At 35.5% G+C, this 19,197-nt stretch overlaps 1 protein-coding gene across 5 annotated transcripts in view; it reads right to left on the bottom strand.

The window, feature by feature from the left end:
* The window catches only part of col16a1 (collagen, type XVI, alpha 1), a 350,415-nt gene that overhangs the window by 90,468 nt on the left and 240,750 nt on the right, over nt 1–19,197 (bottom strand). For all 5 annotated transcript variants that reach the window (XM_039740383.1, XM_039740384.1, XM_039740386.1 and 2 more), the window contains 11 exons: nt 18,504–18,557; nt 9,442–9,486; nt 7,878–8,009; nt 7,716–7,751; nt 4,957–5,064; nt 4,756–4,878; nt 4,034–4,087; nt 3,914–3,955; nt 3,770–3,805; nt 303–356; nt 77–145 (listed from right to left, as the gene is read on the bottom strand). In XM_039740383.1, the coding sequence (XP_039596317.1) occupies nt 77–145; nt 303–356; nt 3,770–3,805; nt 3,914–3,955; nt 4,034–4,087; nt 4,756–4,878; nt 4,957–5,064; nt 7,716–7,751; nt 7,878–8,009; nt 9,442–9,486; nt 18,504–18,557 (753 nt within the window). The remainder of the gene's footprint in view (nt 1–76; nt 146–302; nt 357–3,769; nt 3,806–3,913; nt 3,956–4,033; nt 4,088–4,755; nt 4,879–4,956; nt 5,065–7,715; nt 7,752–7,877; nt 8,010–9,441; nt 9,487–18,503; nt 18,558–19,197) is intronic.

Raw genomic sequence — 19,197 nt, 5'->3', positions numbered from 1 at the left:
TATACAGGATGGATAGAGTTGGAAATCATCTTTGTTTCTGTGTTACTTGATTTTTGATAATAATGTAAATACTAACAGGGGGACCAGTTACTGCAACTCCAGGAGGTCCCTGGGGACCTGGTACTCCAGACGGTCCCAAAGATCCCTACAGATTGATAAAGAAAACAAATTAGATATTTCATGTTTGACTAGAACAGAATGCATAATAGTGTTTTTACGATATCAGTGTTCAGTGTAAAGTTCCTAACACAGTAACAGCATCATGATATCTAGAACATTGAATTTAGAAAGAAATCTCTAACCTTTTCTCCTTTTAGACTATCTTGTCCTGGGACTCCGGGTGAACCTTTAATGCCCTTGGAAACAAGAACAATTATGAATAAATGCAGCCAATCCAAAAATGTTTCATAAAGTAAGTGTTTCTGACCTGAATGAGAAATATAAATAGTAAGAAGCAACAATTTTCTCAGTCATCATAATCCTCTTTAATAAAACCCCTGTGTGCGTCCAGGTGTCCGTGTGTGTGTGTCTTCTGGTGAAGTGCGCATGCGCGGGGCACGGCGCAGTGCGCACGGCACTGTGGACACACACACACTGGAAGCTGGGCACACAGTGAATAGCATAGCTGCGGCCGCGCATAACAAGCAAATAAATCACATCATTGCTGGGGAGAGTGCTGATTGGGTAGTCGCGGCTGCTCACATAAAATCCGTTGCTGGGGAGGCGCCACACATACTGCCCCGCGCATGTTTACTAACTATCTACTAACAACATGCCACCCAAAAAAAGGACATGTCAAGTAGGACAAAAGACACAGACACTCAAATCGTATATAAGCAACATCTCCTGGATGAACGGTCAGCTCAGCAAGTAAACATCAACAAAAGAAAGGCTGAAAGGCAAAAAAAATACGAGCAAATAGATCGATTGAAGAAAAAGAAAATGAGCGTCAGAATATTCCCCGTATTCTTCCAGAGGGTCTTAAAGTGGAGAAAGACAAACAAATTGTGATTGCATTCACTACACTGTTGGCACGCAGACTTATTCTGATAAACTGGAAGAACCCAAACTCTCCTCTTTTAAGTCAGTGGGAAACCGATGTGTTATATTATTTAAAATTGGAAAAATCAAATACTCAGTTAGAGGATCTGTGCAGACTTTTTTCAAAACATGGCAGGATCTAATCAGTAATATTTTGAAATGATTTTATAAAGCACAGAGAATTTGTTGATTTAGGTATTTTTAAAAGCCTTAAATTTTACACCGTTTGGCTTGCTCTCTCTCTCAAGGGTGGGGATCGATCTGTTCTTAGCATAATTCTTTTTTTTTTGTAAAAACTTGATTGCTATGTATTGATTGTAATAAAATTAATAAATAAATAAATAAAAAAAAAGAATATTCCCCGTATTGATTTGGCTCCATCCTCTACTAATTTACCCATTACCTTAAGAAGGCGACAATTTCCAGTTACATTAGCCTTTGCCATAACAATTAATAAAGCTCAAGGGCAAACCTTAGAAAAAGTTGGCATTTACTTGCCAGAACCAGTATTCAGCCACTGCATGTGGTTCGTTTATTTGACCGCATGTAGATCGGGGTAATTACATTCATGGCATTCGTAGTCTGAATCACAATCTGATTGTATGGGTGGTTACCTACCAGGTAACGCTTGTGGTTGGTCTGCAAGTCGGCAAACGGGCACCATACAATCAGATTGTGATTCAGACTACGAATGCCATGAATGTAATTACCCCGATCTACATTCTGTCAAATAAACAAACCACATGCTGTGGCGCAACGTAAAGAGGCTTTTCCTCTGATGCTGATGTCTGAGGTTCGATCCCTAAATGGGGGTGCAGTGAGTGTGTATGCCTGATGAGCCCAGAATTAGGGAAAAACATGTGTCACATACTCTTTGCATTATTTGACAGTAAACTATTCAACCATTCTATGATCTGCTTCTCGCAACTGAAAGAGGGCACCGTGGCGGATATTTGCAGACTTGCAGACCAACCACAAGCATTACCTGGTAGGTAACCACCCATACAATCAGACTGTGATTCAGACTACGAATGCCATGAATGTGATTGCCCTGATCTACATGCGGTCAAATAAACGAACCACATGCCGTGGCGCAGCGTAAAGAGACTTTGGTTCGATCCCTGAGAAGGGGTGCAGTGAGTGTGTATGCCTGATGAGCCCAGAATTAGGGCGAAACACATGTCGTGTACTCTTTGCATTATTTGGCAGTAAACTATTCAACCATATATACAGTATATATATATATATATATATATATATATATATATATATATATATATATATATATATATATATAATATATATATATATATATAAATATATATATATATGCATTTACACACATTTTCAATTTATTAGAAAAGAAGTTTAATTTGTAAGCAATTTATAACCAGTCTGAATGGTTTGCATGATAAACATACAAGAATAAATAATTATTTGTTACATTAAAACTGAATAATTGAAGATTAATACAATATTACATTATAAGCAACTGTAAATGCTACACAATATGTCAATTGTTTTACTGAAATTCATATTTATATGAAAATTGGTCAGATCCCTGACAATTTGCACTTCTGATGATATTACTTGCCAGTCAGTTAACTTTTTCTCTCCATGGGCCCACAGTACGTCCCCCCTGACTATTTCAAAGGATTCAAATACGTCTGGAATGGTGATGTATCAATACACACTGACAGAGACTGCCTAAATTAGCTCTTGTTAAAACATTGTCAATGTACTAGAAGGTCAACACATACTAAAATGTTAATGAGGCTCTTATTTATTACTCCAACAGTTTAAGAAATAAAACATTTAAGTTGAACTTTAAAGGACATTAATTTGTTTGAGTATTGACAAATGCAGTACTTACAATGTAGTCATATATTTAGTCGATTGATTTTTATTGTATAAACTGAAACATGTCACAAAGTAGGCACAACAGTATAGCTCTTTACATATGCAGCACAACACACATTACATATAAACACAAATAAAGCTGGGGCAGTTAAGTGCCTGCTGAAAGCTTTTTGTGGCAAAAGTGTGTTCTTTTTTGATTACATTTAGTTATGTAGCTTTATGAGTAACTGGGGGATGTCTCATGTGAATCTAACTGTTAATCTATGAATGCAGAAAATAAATGTATTCAGACTGCAAGGCTAATCATTTCATTTTTAATTCTGTTTGAACTATTAGTCTTATATTGTTGACAAATTCCTTTTATAGCAGACATCCCAGAGAGTACAGAGAACACTTTCTAGATGTTGTGATGTGATAACTCCTTCCATTTCTCATTTTATCTCAACAATTTCTAAAACTGATTTTAAAAAATAATTTAACTGTTTTATGGGTTTTGTATTTTTTGCATATATAATATTTTTACAAAATGTATGTTTATCACTTCTTTACACTTCAGTAATGAAATACCTTTAAGCAATATATAAATATACATTTATATTGGTAATCTAAAATAGTTTAAATCATAAAGTGCTTATTGCATCTAGATATCTACATTTATTGATTTCCCAAAATATTCACTTAAAACATGCTGAGAGCAGTGAACTCTTTATGTCTTCAAAAAACAATTGCAAGATGCAATCAAAGACCCAACAATAAAGTCACAGAAGAAAAATTGCTTACTTCTAGAGGAACACACAATCAATTGTCAAATATTATTACAAGTTTTGCACTTCTCCCTAGAGCCTAGGAAAGTAGAGTCACAACTCACCGGTTCTCCAGGAGATCCCTTTTCTCCAACGTCTCCCTAAGAAAAATGAACAAAGAAATATGCTTTTGTAAATAAAACATGCAGGTGACTCACACTGTCTGTCAACACACCACATCTCTCTAGGGTTTTATACTCTATGCTTACCTTTGGTCCGATCTGACCAACCCCTGGAGCTCCTGGTTTGCCCTGAAAAAAACAGACTTTTGAAAAAAAAATGCCAGGGCATTTTATGCTCACCCAATGCCATGTAAGTTCTATACTCACCTGACTGCCTTTTGGTCCAGCTGGTCCTTGAATTCCTGGAAGTCCTGGTTTTCCCTGAAATAGCAAGATAAGGAAATGAACCATAATAGGGCTGCAGGGTGTCTATATGAGTGCTATTCTCCAACTCCAGAAACCTGTGTTTGAATCCAGACTTAGTTTCTGTCTGTATAGATTTTGGACAATTCTTTGTGTTTACGTTAAATTTCCACCAGTTTGATGGGATAGGATTTGACCCCCACGAATTCTGAAATGGACTAGGTGGACTTGAAAATGGGTGGATGAGTTTTAAAATGGGACAGCAATCTGTGGGTCCATATCAAAGTATAAATGTAAAATTAAAAATAATCAAGTTATAAAGGAATTAAGACTCCTTTCAGGTATGCTCCAAAGAAAACTTTCATTACCAAAGGCATTATTATCTATTTGCACACACTGCTGAAAATGGTCAGTTACAAGAGTGAACAGCTGGGGATAAATGAAGCCTAATAAATGTCAATGGCATTGGTGGCTAGGGAAGTGTGTTAAGAGAGATGTCACTAATGCACCAGAAAGATGGGGGCATGTGGTAAATCAATTTCAACTTCAAACTGAAACAGCCACTTACTGGACATGTAAATGACAACAAAACGACATATTTTAAATGGACTAATGTCTTCCTGGTGAGGCAAACTTGACAACTAGCAGCATTTATGATTTTCTTTCACTATAAAGTCAACACTTACATGCTTTCCAGCAATACCCATTCCAGGGTGTCCTGGTTCCCCTCTTTCTCCTTTCTTTCCTGAGACTGGAATGGTACTCTTTAATTCTTCTGGAAGAGGTGTGCATACTTCACATGAATCCCCCTACACAAAAGCCAAGTTAAATCACTTTTTCAGCTGTACTTTAATTCAAACATCAAGATGCTGTATGTTATCACTTACCTTTTCTCCCTTCAGCCCAGGGAAGCCTTGTGTTCCTGGCTCTCCAGGAAGTCCGGGTGCCCCAATCATTCCTGGAGTTCCTGAATCACCCTGGAATCCCTGTTCTCCCTAATAAATTGGTAAATTTTTTTCAAAACAAAAAGTGTTGGCAAAGTAATTGTATACAGTATTTAAAGAAAACAGAAATAGAATCTTTAGTGGAAGCTGCTTTGGCAAATGATTTTCATCTAATCAAGCCAGATCATGTTTGCTTCTGTTATTTTATAATTACATTTTTTTTTTACTGGTGTTAGTATTGGAAACTGACTACTCTTGAAAAATGATTTAGAGTTTAGAGCTACTGTACATATTCTTATATAACAAGAGCACAGGAAGATTACATAACTTGCTCAACATCACACACTAAGTTGGACCAGCAGATCTAGTAAAGAACCACACATATATTAAGAACAGCTTGGTGAAAATGAACACAATTCAGCACATAGATTTATAAGTGATGCTAAAAGTGGTGGCAATAGTTCACTTAAATCTAACCATGATATTCTGATATTTGATAAATCTCTCAGTTTGTGTGGCTTCTCAATTCCAATGAAATGTTTTGAGCAAGTTTTATCTGAACACCTACTTCAGATGTTAAACTCTCTCCAAATCCAAGCCTATTGAGCATCATGATGTGCTTGTTAGTCATTCTAAAAAACACCTTTTAATATCTGAGGACTTTAGTAGTGACTTAAATTTGGTGACCAGGAGCTTCATAGAACAATAGACTAATTTAAAACGAATAATGCAGATGTTGTCACACATGTGAGTATTGGAGGCAGCTGTAAGGACCAAAAGAAGGTAATTTCACGCCAGGCCAGGGGGTGGCGGGGTAGAGTAACCTTTTCTCTTTTATCCCTGCAGACCAAACACGTCACTTCTGGTTCCAGGCCCGATGAGGTCACTTCCTGTTCTGGACCTAATGACATCACTTCCCCTGCCTTGCCTTAAAAACCCAGCCAACTTCCTTCTGTGAATCAGTTCTGTTGTGGACTCAAACTGTACAATACTGTACCTTCAATTTTCTCTTGTTGCAGCCTTTATTCAAGTATACAGGTTGCTGACCCAAACCTTTTTGACGTTTCAAGGTGTATCATTTTACAATTGTATATTTCAATTGTAAATCTCCACCACCAATTGAGATTTAAAGTTTAATGTTTTAGGTCAAACTTAACTTCACAATCATGGTATATATTAATTTGTTCTTAAGTGATTTTTTTTTAATTTGGAAAAAATTACATCCATGTCCTTGCAGTTTAAACTGAGGTCTATCCTCAAGAAAAGTTTGGTATTTTTCAAGTCAAAGTTATTTCTTCACAAACAAAGTACAGTATATTTACATTTGCCACAAAAACTGTGTTATAATGTTAAACATACTGTATAAAATTAAAAAAAAATATTTAGTCTTTCCTGGCATTTTACACTGTTCCCTATGGGGCACTGGGCATAAAGCATAAAATTAACCAAATACGTCCATTTTTCAAGCCAAAGCAGTTGTCATTTATAGATGCATGCCTTGCAATTACACAACACACTATAAAATAGCTTATACATGTATATCATTTTTAAACAAAAAACACTAATATTATGAGATTTAGCTATTTCAAAATAATAGCTGTGTCCGCAACCTCAGGACTTATATTGTTCTAGAATAACCTTTCACTCCCTGGAGTGTGGTTTCTTCTCACATGCTATTTTACATGCTCACATGCTTTTTATTTATTTCTGTATTTATGTGTGAACTTACTTAACAGAAAACATATAAATACCTCAAGAAAAATACTACAGGAAATATGCAGTAAAATGATTATTTTGCAATCCCTTTTGTGCATCACAAACACAGAAGGAATGTTCCTTTTATCAAAACTCAAAGAGGATGTACTTGGTAAGTTTTTAAGCTTTTATTTTCTGTTGGAGCCCCATAGGGTTCATTATAAACTATCAGGGCTGGTTATGTATTTTTTTAAATTTATAAAAAGCCTTTAACTTTATAACACAATTTCATGTGGCAAATACATATATGACATGGTTGTCAAGAAATGACATTGACTTGAAAAATACCAAACTTATCCTTTAAAACTTATATCCACTTTGAAGTGGGAAAGTTTTTGATTTCTGAAAAACAGGAAACCTTTTCTTTAACTCTATTGTCATTATTTGGACAGTATACTGTATATCTTTCTGATTGGAAAGATATATACAGTCATTTCCATTAAATGGACAGGGTACCTTCAGTAACTGTTGTCATTGTGGAGTAATTATTCAAAGGGCACAAAAGAGGAAGAACTGCAATGGAGGACTAAGTTTACTTTTTATTACACCGGTCGAAAAGGTGGCTGAGAGGTCTGTTATGTTAGGTACATCCCCATTATACATATTATGGTGGAGTTGCTATTCAACTTCAAATGTGAGTTTGGACACTGAGGTACAGAGGCACAGGAGGAAATCTAGAAGTTCTGCATGTAATCCCTTACCTTTTATGTGATTCCTTATGTTCTTTATTTCTAATACAAAAACTCCTGTTTAACTCTCTTCCTTTGCTTTCTTTCTGAGCTTGAGGATGGCTTGGTAACACCCCAATCTTTTACAATAGTTGTTAAAATAAATAATAGCATGAGCTTGTTAACTGAAAATGCTAGCCATCACTACAATATATTTTACATTTTTGTCATGGAAGCACAGCATAAAGAAAGTGTTGAATTGTATCCAGTGTTGCCTACCTTATCTCCCTTTACACCAGGAGCTCCATGTATTCCCTGTTTGAGGAAAGACCAAGAGACACAATTCATAAGCATGTCATCATTTGAACATAACAGGAAAAGTAGTAAGAGTAAAAAGAAGTAAACGTATGTACTTAGGCATATAGTAGCTGCATCATTTACCTGTTTACCAGGCTGTCCAATGCCTGGTTTTCCTGGCTCACCTTTCTCTCCCATTTGATCAGGCAGCTGGATAAGGGTCTGTGCACGTCCTTCTTCAGGAGAAGGTGTTGGACATATCTCACAGGATTCTCCCTGTAAATGTGAGGTAAAAGTGAATGGCCAAAATTCAAAACTAATGCAAGTGTTTGCACTTTCTGTTTTTTTTTATTTTAAACAAGAGATTGCAACAAGTCTGAAAGTATGCATGTTTGTATATAAATAACACAACATATAAAGACATGAAGCAATCAATAACAATTTTTATTTTCACACAAAGGATCTAGCTCAGAGTGTTTACAAGAAGTCAAAGAAATTATTATATGCAAAGGTAAACAAATTAAAATTAGGTAAGAAAAATGATGCATAAATAGTATACAAAAATAAATAATGCACACTTACTGTACATAAGATAGATATTTAATTAAGGGAAATAGAGTCCTTAAATATAGATTTTTTAAGTCTCTAAATGATGGTCTGATTATAAGCTCAGTTTGTCAGGGTGGACAGAAAAAAAGTAAAAAAAAAAAAAGAGCTGGGAAAAAAAAATACAAAATGTGTAGCGATTCCAGACCAAGAGACCGTCCAGCTTTCACAAATATTCTTAAGTGGGTCTTTAAAAGAATTCACTTCAAATTAATCTTTTAATATATTCTCCTTATTTTACACAAAAAAACTATGATAAACACAATATTTTTTCACTACCAAAATTTTAAAAGTAAAAAAATAAATATATATAGTTTATGTCCATAAAGAAAACAGTATATGGAATATCAGGTTACAGAATCTGTAAATCACATATACACATGTTATGCATTTGTTTCACTCCTTTCATGCATTGTTTTATCAGTGTAAGGTGTTAAGTGTAATATAAAATGTTATTATAAAGCATTAATAAAAATTATAACGGTAGGATTAATTGTGAATGGGACACTGGCCTTTTCTTCTGGGATTTATAACTTCTGTCTCTAAATGACACACCTTGTCCTTGTGGGGAGCCTTGTGTATTGTACAGTACTAAATTAAAACCAGTTAAACATTTGTAGAATGCCTTCCAGTTTACTTAAATTATTTTCACCATTCCTGTTGATGGTTGTTTTAAATACCCATTTCTCAATAAAAAGTTTTAGTTGAAATTTTTGCCCTTTAATTGAAACTTTGGGCAGTGATCAGATTTAACTGATATATCGAAGGTTATGTGAAGTCTATGCAGACAAATACTTGAAAAATGATCTGTATGATCTGTAGGCTTTACAAAGTAATCTCTCACATTATTGTTAAACTACTGTATACTTGATATTTTTATTAAATATTAAACAAAAGAAGAGCTGAATGTGAAAAATCAGACTTTAACAGTATTACATGCAGACTTCTAAAAAACTCACTTTATAAAGTAAACTGAATACATGCTTAGCCATCATTTTTAATCTTTTTAAATAACTCATTTTCCACCTCCTGGTAATGCTCAGGATGTTAAATTATTCCAATGAAAAAATTCATGTAGAGATTCAAAAATATGTTGCGCTACCTTTTCACCTTTGATGCCTACAGATCCTTGTTCACCAATGTTACCCTACAAGATACAAATCAGTCAACAATGTTAGAAGCACCAGCAGCATTCCCATAAGAAAGAACATACTCTTTATAGAGCCATATTTGTGATAAATTAACGTGACATTTCTAGAGGAAGAGTGGAAGTGCTTTGCTGTATCAGCGCTGCTTGTACCCACTCTTTCTAAATTGTTTGCCACAACCTTGCACTCCAGTGAGATGAGTTTATACGGAAATTCAAGCCCCTTGCTCTCTGTCATGCACAACAGCCTGGACTTTAGATTGAACACTATTAAAAAACAAATCATGTTGTCCAAGGAACAGCAAGGCTAGGCATGGGAATTAAAAGAAAACACACACACGCTCACACACACACAAATCAATTGCAGGGTGAAATGAAGTAAGTTAAGGGGTTTTTTTTGTAAATACAAAGCCTAAGACTTGAATTGGACAGCTGGCTTCCATTAATGTTAACATTAAATAAATGAAGTATTCTGCTGTTGCAAGATATCTATATATTTATTAGTAATATTTCACATGTACAAATATATTGCAGCAAAGGCTGTTTTTCTTAAATAACCTGAATGCATCCAATGTCACCTGCTATATTCTGCAAATTTTCTATGCCTCCCTTTGCAGTGTACACTGTCCATATGTCTAATCTGTGTTTTTGGAAACATTTGCTCAAGATAAACTTAATATACAATGCATAATTAATTCAGGAAAAACAGTGACTGAGATTGATTAACAACTTCAAGATATACATTTAAATTGCTCTACAAATAATATTCAAATCCTTAATCATCCTACTCATCTTCTTCACTATATCCATTCTAGCAGTCTAACAAGCAATAGATCAGAGCAGTGGTTCCAAAACACGATCCTGGGGACCCACTGTGGCTGTAGGTTTTTGTTCCGACCAGATTTACAATCAGTGGTAATAATCAATAACAACTGATCTCATTTAATTAGGTCGTCTTTTTACTCTAAACAGTATGTTTTTTTACATTTATAAGACATTTAGAAATATTTCTATGTGAGTTAAGTAGAAATAAATAAATAAGTAAGTAGAACTAACTCTCTTGTTTTCTCCTTTTCCTGTGCAGTTTGCTCCTTTCATTTACCCCTAATATTGACAATTAACAACCAGCTGACACCTGGGATGATGAATGCAGCAACAAATTCAGTGTCAGACCCGCTAATTAGTAAAAAATCAATTAAATAACCAGAAAAGCAGAATGAAAATTAGGTTGAAAATGCGATTAATGACTTTGTAAAATTGTACATTCCCCATATAACTGCTTATTACATTTTAATAAAAATCAAACAAACTTAGTTTGTAATTTCTACATTCACTTAAAAACTCAGAAACTGGGAAATAATTACTCATTTAATTAGGCTGAGAGTTCAATGAAAAACGGAAGTTGGTTGGAACAAAAACACTGCAGCCACAGTGGGTCCCCAGGACCGAGTTTGGGAATCACTGAATTAGAGCAATGCAGAATAAAAAATGACACTATGGAACAGATCACTTGTACCTTCAACAATTTATCTATTCAATGTTTAATCTTTGCCAACAAGCTATCAAATGCATGAATTTAACATACTGTATTTACTTTAGAAGCATTCTATAATAATTTGGTGGATATGTTCAAGTGTGTTTGTGATAGATTGGATAATTGAGAGTAAGTTATGATTACTTAGGTTAGGTTTATATTGAGACTTTATTTGTTTCAGCTTTACTAAATTAAATACATTCTACATTATGTTGTTACTCAGGGATGCGGCTAAGTCCTACATATGTAATTGTCAATTAAGATTCAAGTCCTGACCTCTAAATTTCAAGTCAAGTTTTAAGTTATAATGATTACATTTGAGCAAGTCAAGTCAAGCCACTGGATTTAATTAATCAAATCAAATCAAGTCACTGGCTTTATTCAAAGAACTCCAGTCAAGTCACAACTGAGAAAAATTGAGTCAAAAAAGGAATTTATACTATCAGTTTTCTACAGATTCATCATAAGTGCATTGTATCTAAAACAAACTATATTAAAAGAACATTCATTTTGAAAGGTTATGATACTTTGGAGTAGTACAGCCACCTTAATCTTACTCACATTTTAAAATACCTTCTTCACATATTTTTGCATATTTATAAATTAGCAAATATTTCAATAATCCACCATCATTTACAATGTTTCACACTTGCAGAAAATTATCACTTATTTTTGAACAAGATGGTTTCTTCACTCAATGACTAAACACTCAATCAGCAAAGCAACTGGATGCAAGCACTGCCAGCATTTTCAAAGTCACTGACTGTAAAATAAGACAGTACAAAACTAAACAGTAGTTTGCTGAACATGAGCACTGCAAGTTGCTGCTTTTTTCTTGGTGTGTTTTATGGTACAATGCTAACAGTCCACGCTTGGGTCCTGTTCTTCATTTAAAGAAGTAGTATGCTGAATGTAGGTGTTCTCAATCTGCATTACCTGTTTCATGATTACCCCCAGTTAACAAAACTATACAGAAATACTGAAGGCAGCTATCAACGATAAACAATGTCAGAACAATACAGTTTCTGACATCTGTCTAGGAGCAAGCAAAAATGTAGTGACATGCATCTGTAGATTTTACTGTTTACTGTTGGTAGTGTTTAGCTTGTGTGATTGTTTCATTGATTTGTTTTGAGTAGGAAATATTTCCTCATCTCCAATAAAACAAAGCTACTATGTTACAATAAAGAAGCACATGTTGGAACTCTCCACATTGGCATGCAGTCAATGAGTTAAAGAGTTAAAGCAATATTCATTTTTATATCACTTAGTTCAAGTATATAAATGCCTTAGCTATCTAAACAAATACACATTAGATAGCTTACTGTAATATGTCAGCCCTCCTTAATAAAATATGCGAGCTACAGAAGAAGGCTGTAACATTAGCCATAGTAGCAGCCTTCAATAGCACATAGAAAACAATGTTTATGTGACATCACTTACTGTATAATAAAGCACTTATGACACTTTCTACTGCATTCTTTTGTGCAGAGTGGCAGCAGTACAGATACTCATTTGGATCAGCAGTTCACAGAGATGGGAAAAACAAGTGTACTGCGCATTACACTCACACCCCATGTGGAGAGATGGTGATTTGAATTGCTGCAGACGAATGTGGATCAGCAGGTCATCAGAGCCACAGAGCTGACATGCAGTCGAGGCGATAGACTGAGATGGTATATTAGTTGGAACATGACACATCGATTACTGTATTTGGGGCTGACTAACTAGCAAGCGAACCTGTCTTAATGAATTTTACAATGTGAAATTTTTATTTTTTTTGCCCACCAAAATACAAATAAACATTCCATTCTTTGCAGTACAGTATGAAGTAGAGTGAAAATAGCCAAAAATGATAATCTTCAGTACTGATCCCACTTTTACACTCCAACACACATGAAAAATATATTAATGGAATGAAAATTAAAGGAATGCAATTTAAATAATAATAATAGAAATATAACATGTTAAATCCAAGTCAAGTTGCAAGTCACAAATAAGCAAGCCTAAGTCAAGTCTTTTTTTTTTTTAAATATTGTTAAGAAGTCACATATCATTGTAATTAAGACTTGAGTCAAGTCATGTTACTCAAGTTGTCCACTTCTGTTGCTATGGCAATACAAATTATGATAATGATTAGCTCCATAAAAGCTATAGCATGTATTATGTTCAAGTAATCTTCATCTCTTCATCTCACTTTATATTATCATTTTATGTTTTTCAAACCAGCAAACCAGCCTAACCTTAGAGAGGGTTAGCATCAGGAAGGAATTCCAGCTGTAAAACCAAGTCAAAACCTTAATGATGGAATCAATCCATAAAGCTTTGCAAAATGCTAGGGTGTAGAGAAGCATCGAGAAAAACAGAAAGGTCTGCATATGGTGTTTATTGATTTGCAGAAGGCTCATGATAGAGTGCCACATCAACAGATCAGGATGTGCATGAGAGAGAAAGGAATACCAGAGAAGTATGTGAGGATTGTCCAGGAAATGTATAAGGAAGTGAGGACTTGGCTTAAAAGTGTAGTTATGGTAACAGACAAGATACCAGTTAGAGTAGGTCTGTAGCAGAGATCTTCTTTAAGCCCTTACCTCTTTGATCTGGTTATGGATGTGTTGATTCATGGGATTACAGACCACAGTTGATGGCATTGTGTTACGTAGCACCAGAAAAAAGGAATTGGAGAGGAAGTTGGAAGAACACAAAAATGGGGTTTTGGATGGTAAAGAAGAAGACAGAATATATGAGGTTTAATGATGATCAGGATTCATAAGTTAGCCTGCAGGAAGAGCTACTAAAAATGTGATAAATTTAAATATCTAGGCTCAGTGGTTGCTCAAGATGGAAAATTGGAAGCAGAGAGATGACCAATAGAGTGCAGTGTGGATGGAACACTGGAAGAATTTATCAGGAGAATTGTGTGATCAAAGAATTAAGGCAAAGGTTCAAGGGAAGATTTTTAAGACAGTGGTAATGATGTATGGATCAGAGAAACAGCCAGTAAAGGGAGCACAGGAGAAAAACTTAGATGTGGTAGAAATGAAAATATTGAAATGGATGTGTGGAGTTACAAAAAAGGACTGAATTAGAAATGAGACAATCAGAGGTACAACAACAGTGGGAGAGATATCTAAAAAAGTACAGGAAAGTAGGTTGCAGTAGTTTGGACATATGATGAGGAGAGTCATTGAATACGTGGGCAAAAGAGTGAAAGGAATGGAAGTACAGGGGAACAGAAAATGAGAGAGGCCAAAACGGAGGTGGATGAATAAAAGTAAACAAAACATCTAAAGGAAAATTGTTTAAAGGGAGGAGGAGGCGCAGGACCAAGCTGTATGGAGAAGGTTAATCAAGTACATTGACCCCACACACAAGTGGAAAAAGATGAAGAGGAAGAAGAATATTCTTTGTTATTCATCTGTGCCACACAAGACCAACATAATTTACCATTGAAGGATAACAAACCTTGATATGGACCATGCCTTGTTTCTGGAGCTTTTCTTGGTGGGTTCAATTTGTCATGGATTACTTCAACTAGAATATGCTGGTTTGGTATTATATTTCTCAGATAATTACGTGAAACCTGAGAATCTCCTGGAGATGGTATTTAGAGTTAGATTGTCTTGGTATGTTTAGAGTGGGTGAATATATAAACTCAATTAAACTGACCAATGAAACTACATAAATAAAATCATATCATAGATGTCAGGATCAAATATATGTCCAACCCTCTATTTTTAAAAGCTTCCTAGTTACATTGAATGGAAAGAAGAGCAAGGACATCTAAGGTCCACAGTGCAAGGAAGCCATGGTGGGCAGCAAGCCTAAGGCTACCTCCTTTCAAACCATATCAATTACCTCCAAGTATCAATTCATTTTAAACAAAAACATTGCTAAGGTTTTTTTGATCAGATGTGCCCGCAGGGAAAGTGAGTAGGGTGATGGACTTTGTGTAGGGAAAGTATAAAACTTCCAAAAATATCTGGCATCAAATGCAAAGGTTTGTGGATTTTAAAAGACACTGTTCACTTTAGTATTTTAAATTTGAGGTGATAAAGTGACTAGTACTACTGCCTCATGGATCCAGCATCCTGTGTTTAAAAGCCGCACTTAGTAACGGTCTTTGCTGAATCTGCACATTTTCCATGTTTCCTCTGTTGTTTTTCACAATACACTGATTTTCTTTTCAAGGCTGGCAAAAACCGTCATGGCCAGTGATGAGGCTTTTCAACGTCAGGTGAAGCAGCATTTACCTTCGTCACATCAAGACTGCAATATCAAATCAAAGCTTAGCCCCAAATGTTAAAGTAGACCAAACAATATCCACAATGTGCAAGGGCTTACCTACTCATAACAGAAAAGGCTGAGGTAACAAGTCCAACAACTTTGACTAGCGTCCATCAACACTGGTAAGCTTACTGGCCACAGCCACAAACTGTGTCAATATCATATGCGTCCAGGTGATAAACTGGACATGAACAAAGGCAAAGGACACTGGAGAATGTTAAAAGCTTTTCAATAATGGCCAGAAATCGCAGCATGACATTGTTGCAGTGGTTGACAGCTGATTAATCACTAATTGAAACTAAGTCAATATATCTAGAATAGAAAAATAAAACCAGTTCCTGAGGAACACAAACATGAACAATCACCACTTGTTCTATGACAACAGCAATGCTACCTACTGCATTAATTTGCCACATATAATATAAACAATAAATAAAACTAAAGTAAAATAACATTACATAATTTTAACAGTATACTGTAAATACTAACAAGAACATACTCAAAAGAAAAACATTGGGTAACTGGAAAGCAACCAATGGTACAAGCAAGAACAAAAATACCTTTGGAAACACATAGACAAGAATGCCATGAAGCAGTCATCAAGCAGTTCAATAAAAGATTAAGACAAAAAATTCTAAGGCACTTAGGATATACTCTCAACAGGAATTTCTGACCACTCTTCTTTTGCAAACTGCTCAAAGTCTCTCAGATTTGAAGGGCGCCTTCTCCCAACAGCAATTTTGAGATCTCTCCATAAGTGTTCAATCGGATTTAGATCCGGACTCATTGCTGGCCACTTCGGAACTCTCTAGCGCTTTGTCTTCAACCATTTCTGGGTGCTTTTAGACGTATGTTTGGGGTCATTGTCCTGCTGGAACACCCATGACCTCTGATGCAGACCCAGCTTTCTGACACTGGGCTCTACATTGCGTCCCAATATCTTTTGGTAGTCTTCAGATTTCATGATGCCTTGCACACAGTCAAGGTATCCAGTGCCAGAGGCAGTCAAACATCCCCAAAACATCTTAGAACCTCCACCATGTTTGACTGTAGGTACTGTGTTCTTTTCTTTGTAGGCCTCATTCCATTTTCTGTAAACAGTAGAATGATGAGCTTTACCAAATAGCTCTAACTTGGTTTCATCTGTCCACAAGACGTTTGCCCAGAAGGATTTTGGCTTCCTCAAGTACATTTTGGCAAACTCCAGTCTGGCTTTTTTATGTTTCTTTGTCAGCAGTGGGGTCCTCCTGGCCCTCCTGCCATAGTGTTTCATTTCGTTCAGATGTCAACGGATAGTTCGAGCTGACACTGTTGCACCCTGAGTCTGCAGAACAGCTTGAAAATGTTTTGAAGTTGATTGGGGCTGTTTATCCACCATTCGGACAATCCTTTGTTGCAGTCTTTTATCAATTTTTCTCTTCCGTCCACGTCCAGGGAGATTAGCTACAGTGCCATGTGTTGTGAACTTCTTGATTATGTTGCACACAGTGGACAAAGGAACATGAAAATCTCTGCAGATGGACTTGTAGCCTTGAGATTGTTGATATTTTTCTACAATTTTTGTTCTCAAGTCCTTCTTTCTGTTCTCCATGCTTAGTGTGGCACACTCAGACACACAACTGAAAGGTTGAGTCAACTTTTCTCCATTTTAACTGGCTTTACTATATTGCCAGCACCTGTTTCTTGCCACAGGTGAGTTCAAACGAGCAATATATGCTTGAAATAAAACGATTTGCCCACAATTTTGAACAGGTGCCAATAATTTTGTCTGGCCCATTTTTGGAGTTCTGTGTGACATGATGTCAGATTTGGCTTTTTTTCTCTGTTTTTTGTGTTGTTCCAATACACATAAAGGAAATGAACATGTGTATACAAAAATATTTGTAACTGAAACAATTTTCTGGGAGAAATGGTGCATTTTCTGGCAAAATTCCAGGGGTGCCGATAATTTCGGCCATGATTGTAAATCATTCTGAATAGTGCCTACATTTTATAGTGAGAGGTTGCTCCATAAATTTCAGAATAGCACAAACACATTCGCAACCAATTCATGTTTTAGCTGTTTCTTAACTGCCAATACTTTGAAAATCATATAATATAAATAACATCACAAATATGTTACAATCAGTTTAATTGAAGTTCACTAACTATTGGATACTTATGTAGTGTATCAGACAAAATAAGTATATAATGTAACTTTTTCAGTTTATAGTGTTTTTAGTAGAGTGCATGTACTTCAGTACACAGTGTATGCAAGTCTTACCTTTAAAGAACAATGATTAACAATTAATAAATTAATAACGACACAAATAAACAAAACACTTAGCTTATGCCATTAACAATGAACTCTCACACTGTTAATTTCGATGTTTGGGAGACGCTGATTATCTGAAAGCATATACAGTGTACCAGTTTGTGCTGAAAGTGATGTGGTATAATGAGTACATCTGGACAGTAAAAAAGATTATATTTTTCTAAAATATGATTTCAGCAGGGCAACTTGCTGGTACAATGATGGTGCTGTTGCCTTGAAGTAAAGAGACCAGGGTTCTTATCCAGGGTTTGAATGTTCTGCCTAAATCCGCATATATTTCCTCCCACAGCGCAAAGACACAAAGGTTAAGTTCACTGCTGATGCTAAACTGGCCCTAGCCTGAGGTGTGTGTGTTCACCATGTGATGGCCTGGTACCCTATCCTTACAATGTTCTTGCCTTGCACCTTGTGTTTGCTGGGCTAGGATTCAGTTTCCATGTGACCCTGCTCTGGATAAAGTGGGTTTAGAAAAGGGATGGATAGATGAAAAAGTCAGTCAAATTTGTATAGTAAATGCATGTTTTTTCTTTTATTGCAGCATGTGTTTTATTAATCATTTTTATTTGTTAACAGTTAATGAACATACAACATGTAGCCTCTTAATTCATCTTGCTTGTGTCTTTCATTTTATAAAAACACCCATCTATAGCTTACATTCCTTCAAATTATGTACTTCTTTATCAATGTTTTCTGGAACCTACTCTGATAGTCAAGCTGATTAATGCTGTCTGTCTATTCGTTCTTCATATTTCTTTACAACAGTGCATTTTTTTTAAAGTTGAGGTTTTTGCTATACTCTCAAGTGTATAAAAAACATGTCCTGAAGATAACAAATCAAAAATCCATCAGGGTATACAGAAGGTTGTGAAGGATATCACTTACCTTCTCGCCTTTCATTCCTTCCAAACCAGGAAAACCTGGCATTCCTGGTTTCCCCTGTTAAAAATTGAAAATAATGGTACTGAAAAACATCAATATGTTAATTACATAAGGGGTGGGGCATGTAATAGAAGAGCCAATACAAATCCAGAATTTAAATTGGTTAGTACCATTAAGCAATTTTCATGTATTTGTATATGCAATACTTTGGAGAAATAATGAATGAATCAACACTCAATTTATACGGCAGCATGCCACAGTACATGAATTTTGAAAATTGTTACATCACAAATAATTTAAAGTGTACCATGTCAAGCTAATGAGCAGAGTTCTATATTAAACTGCCCAGATTTATTACATCAGGTCAGTTGGTGTAGTCTCTTATTATTGATAAAAGCTTTAGGGGAATAAGAGGTCAGACCCCACAATAGAGTCCTGATTTATTGTGTAGGTCAGGCAACTCAGTGGATTCCTTAACTGCTAAAATACATTTTATGAGGTCAGAGCGCTTAGCAGAGTTGTACATTATCGATTTAGGTTTTAAAAAGTCTGACCTTGCAGTTAACTTCAAGCCACACAGTTAAGGATCATTTAGGGTTTATGGTGCACTCAAGCTATATACAGTATATGAATTTGGTAAATTCACCAAATAATTAAACACCAAAGTACTATACTACATTAGGGCTGGAAGTAATAT

The sequence above is a fragment of the Polypterus senegalus genome, chromosome 17 (genome assembly GCF_016835505.1).
Source record: "Polypterus senegalus isolate Bchr_013 chromosome 17, ASM1683550v1, whole genome shotgun sequence".
NCBI lineage: Eukaryota > Metazoa > Chordata > Cladistia > Polypteriformes > Polypteridae > Polypterus > Polypterus senegalus.
This window is presented reverse-complemented; position numbering and strand designations above follow the sequence as displayed.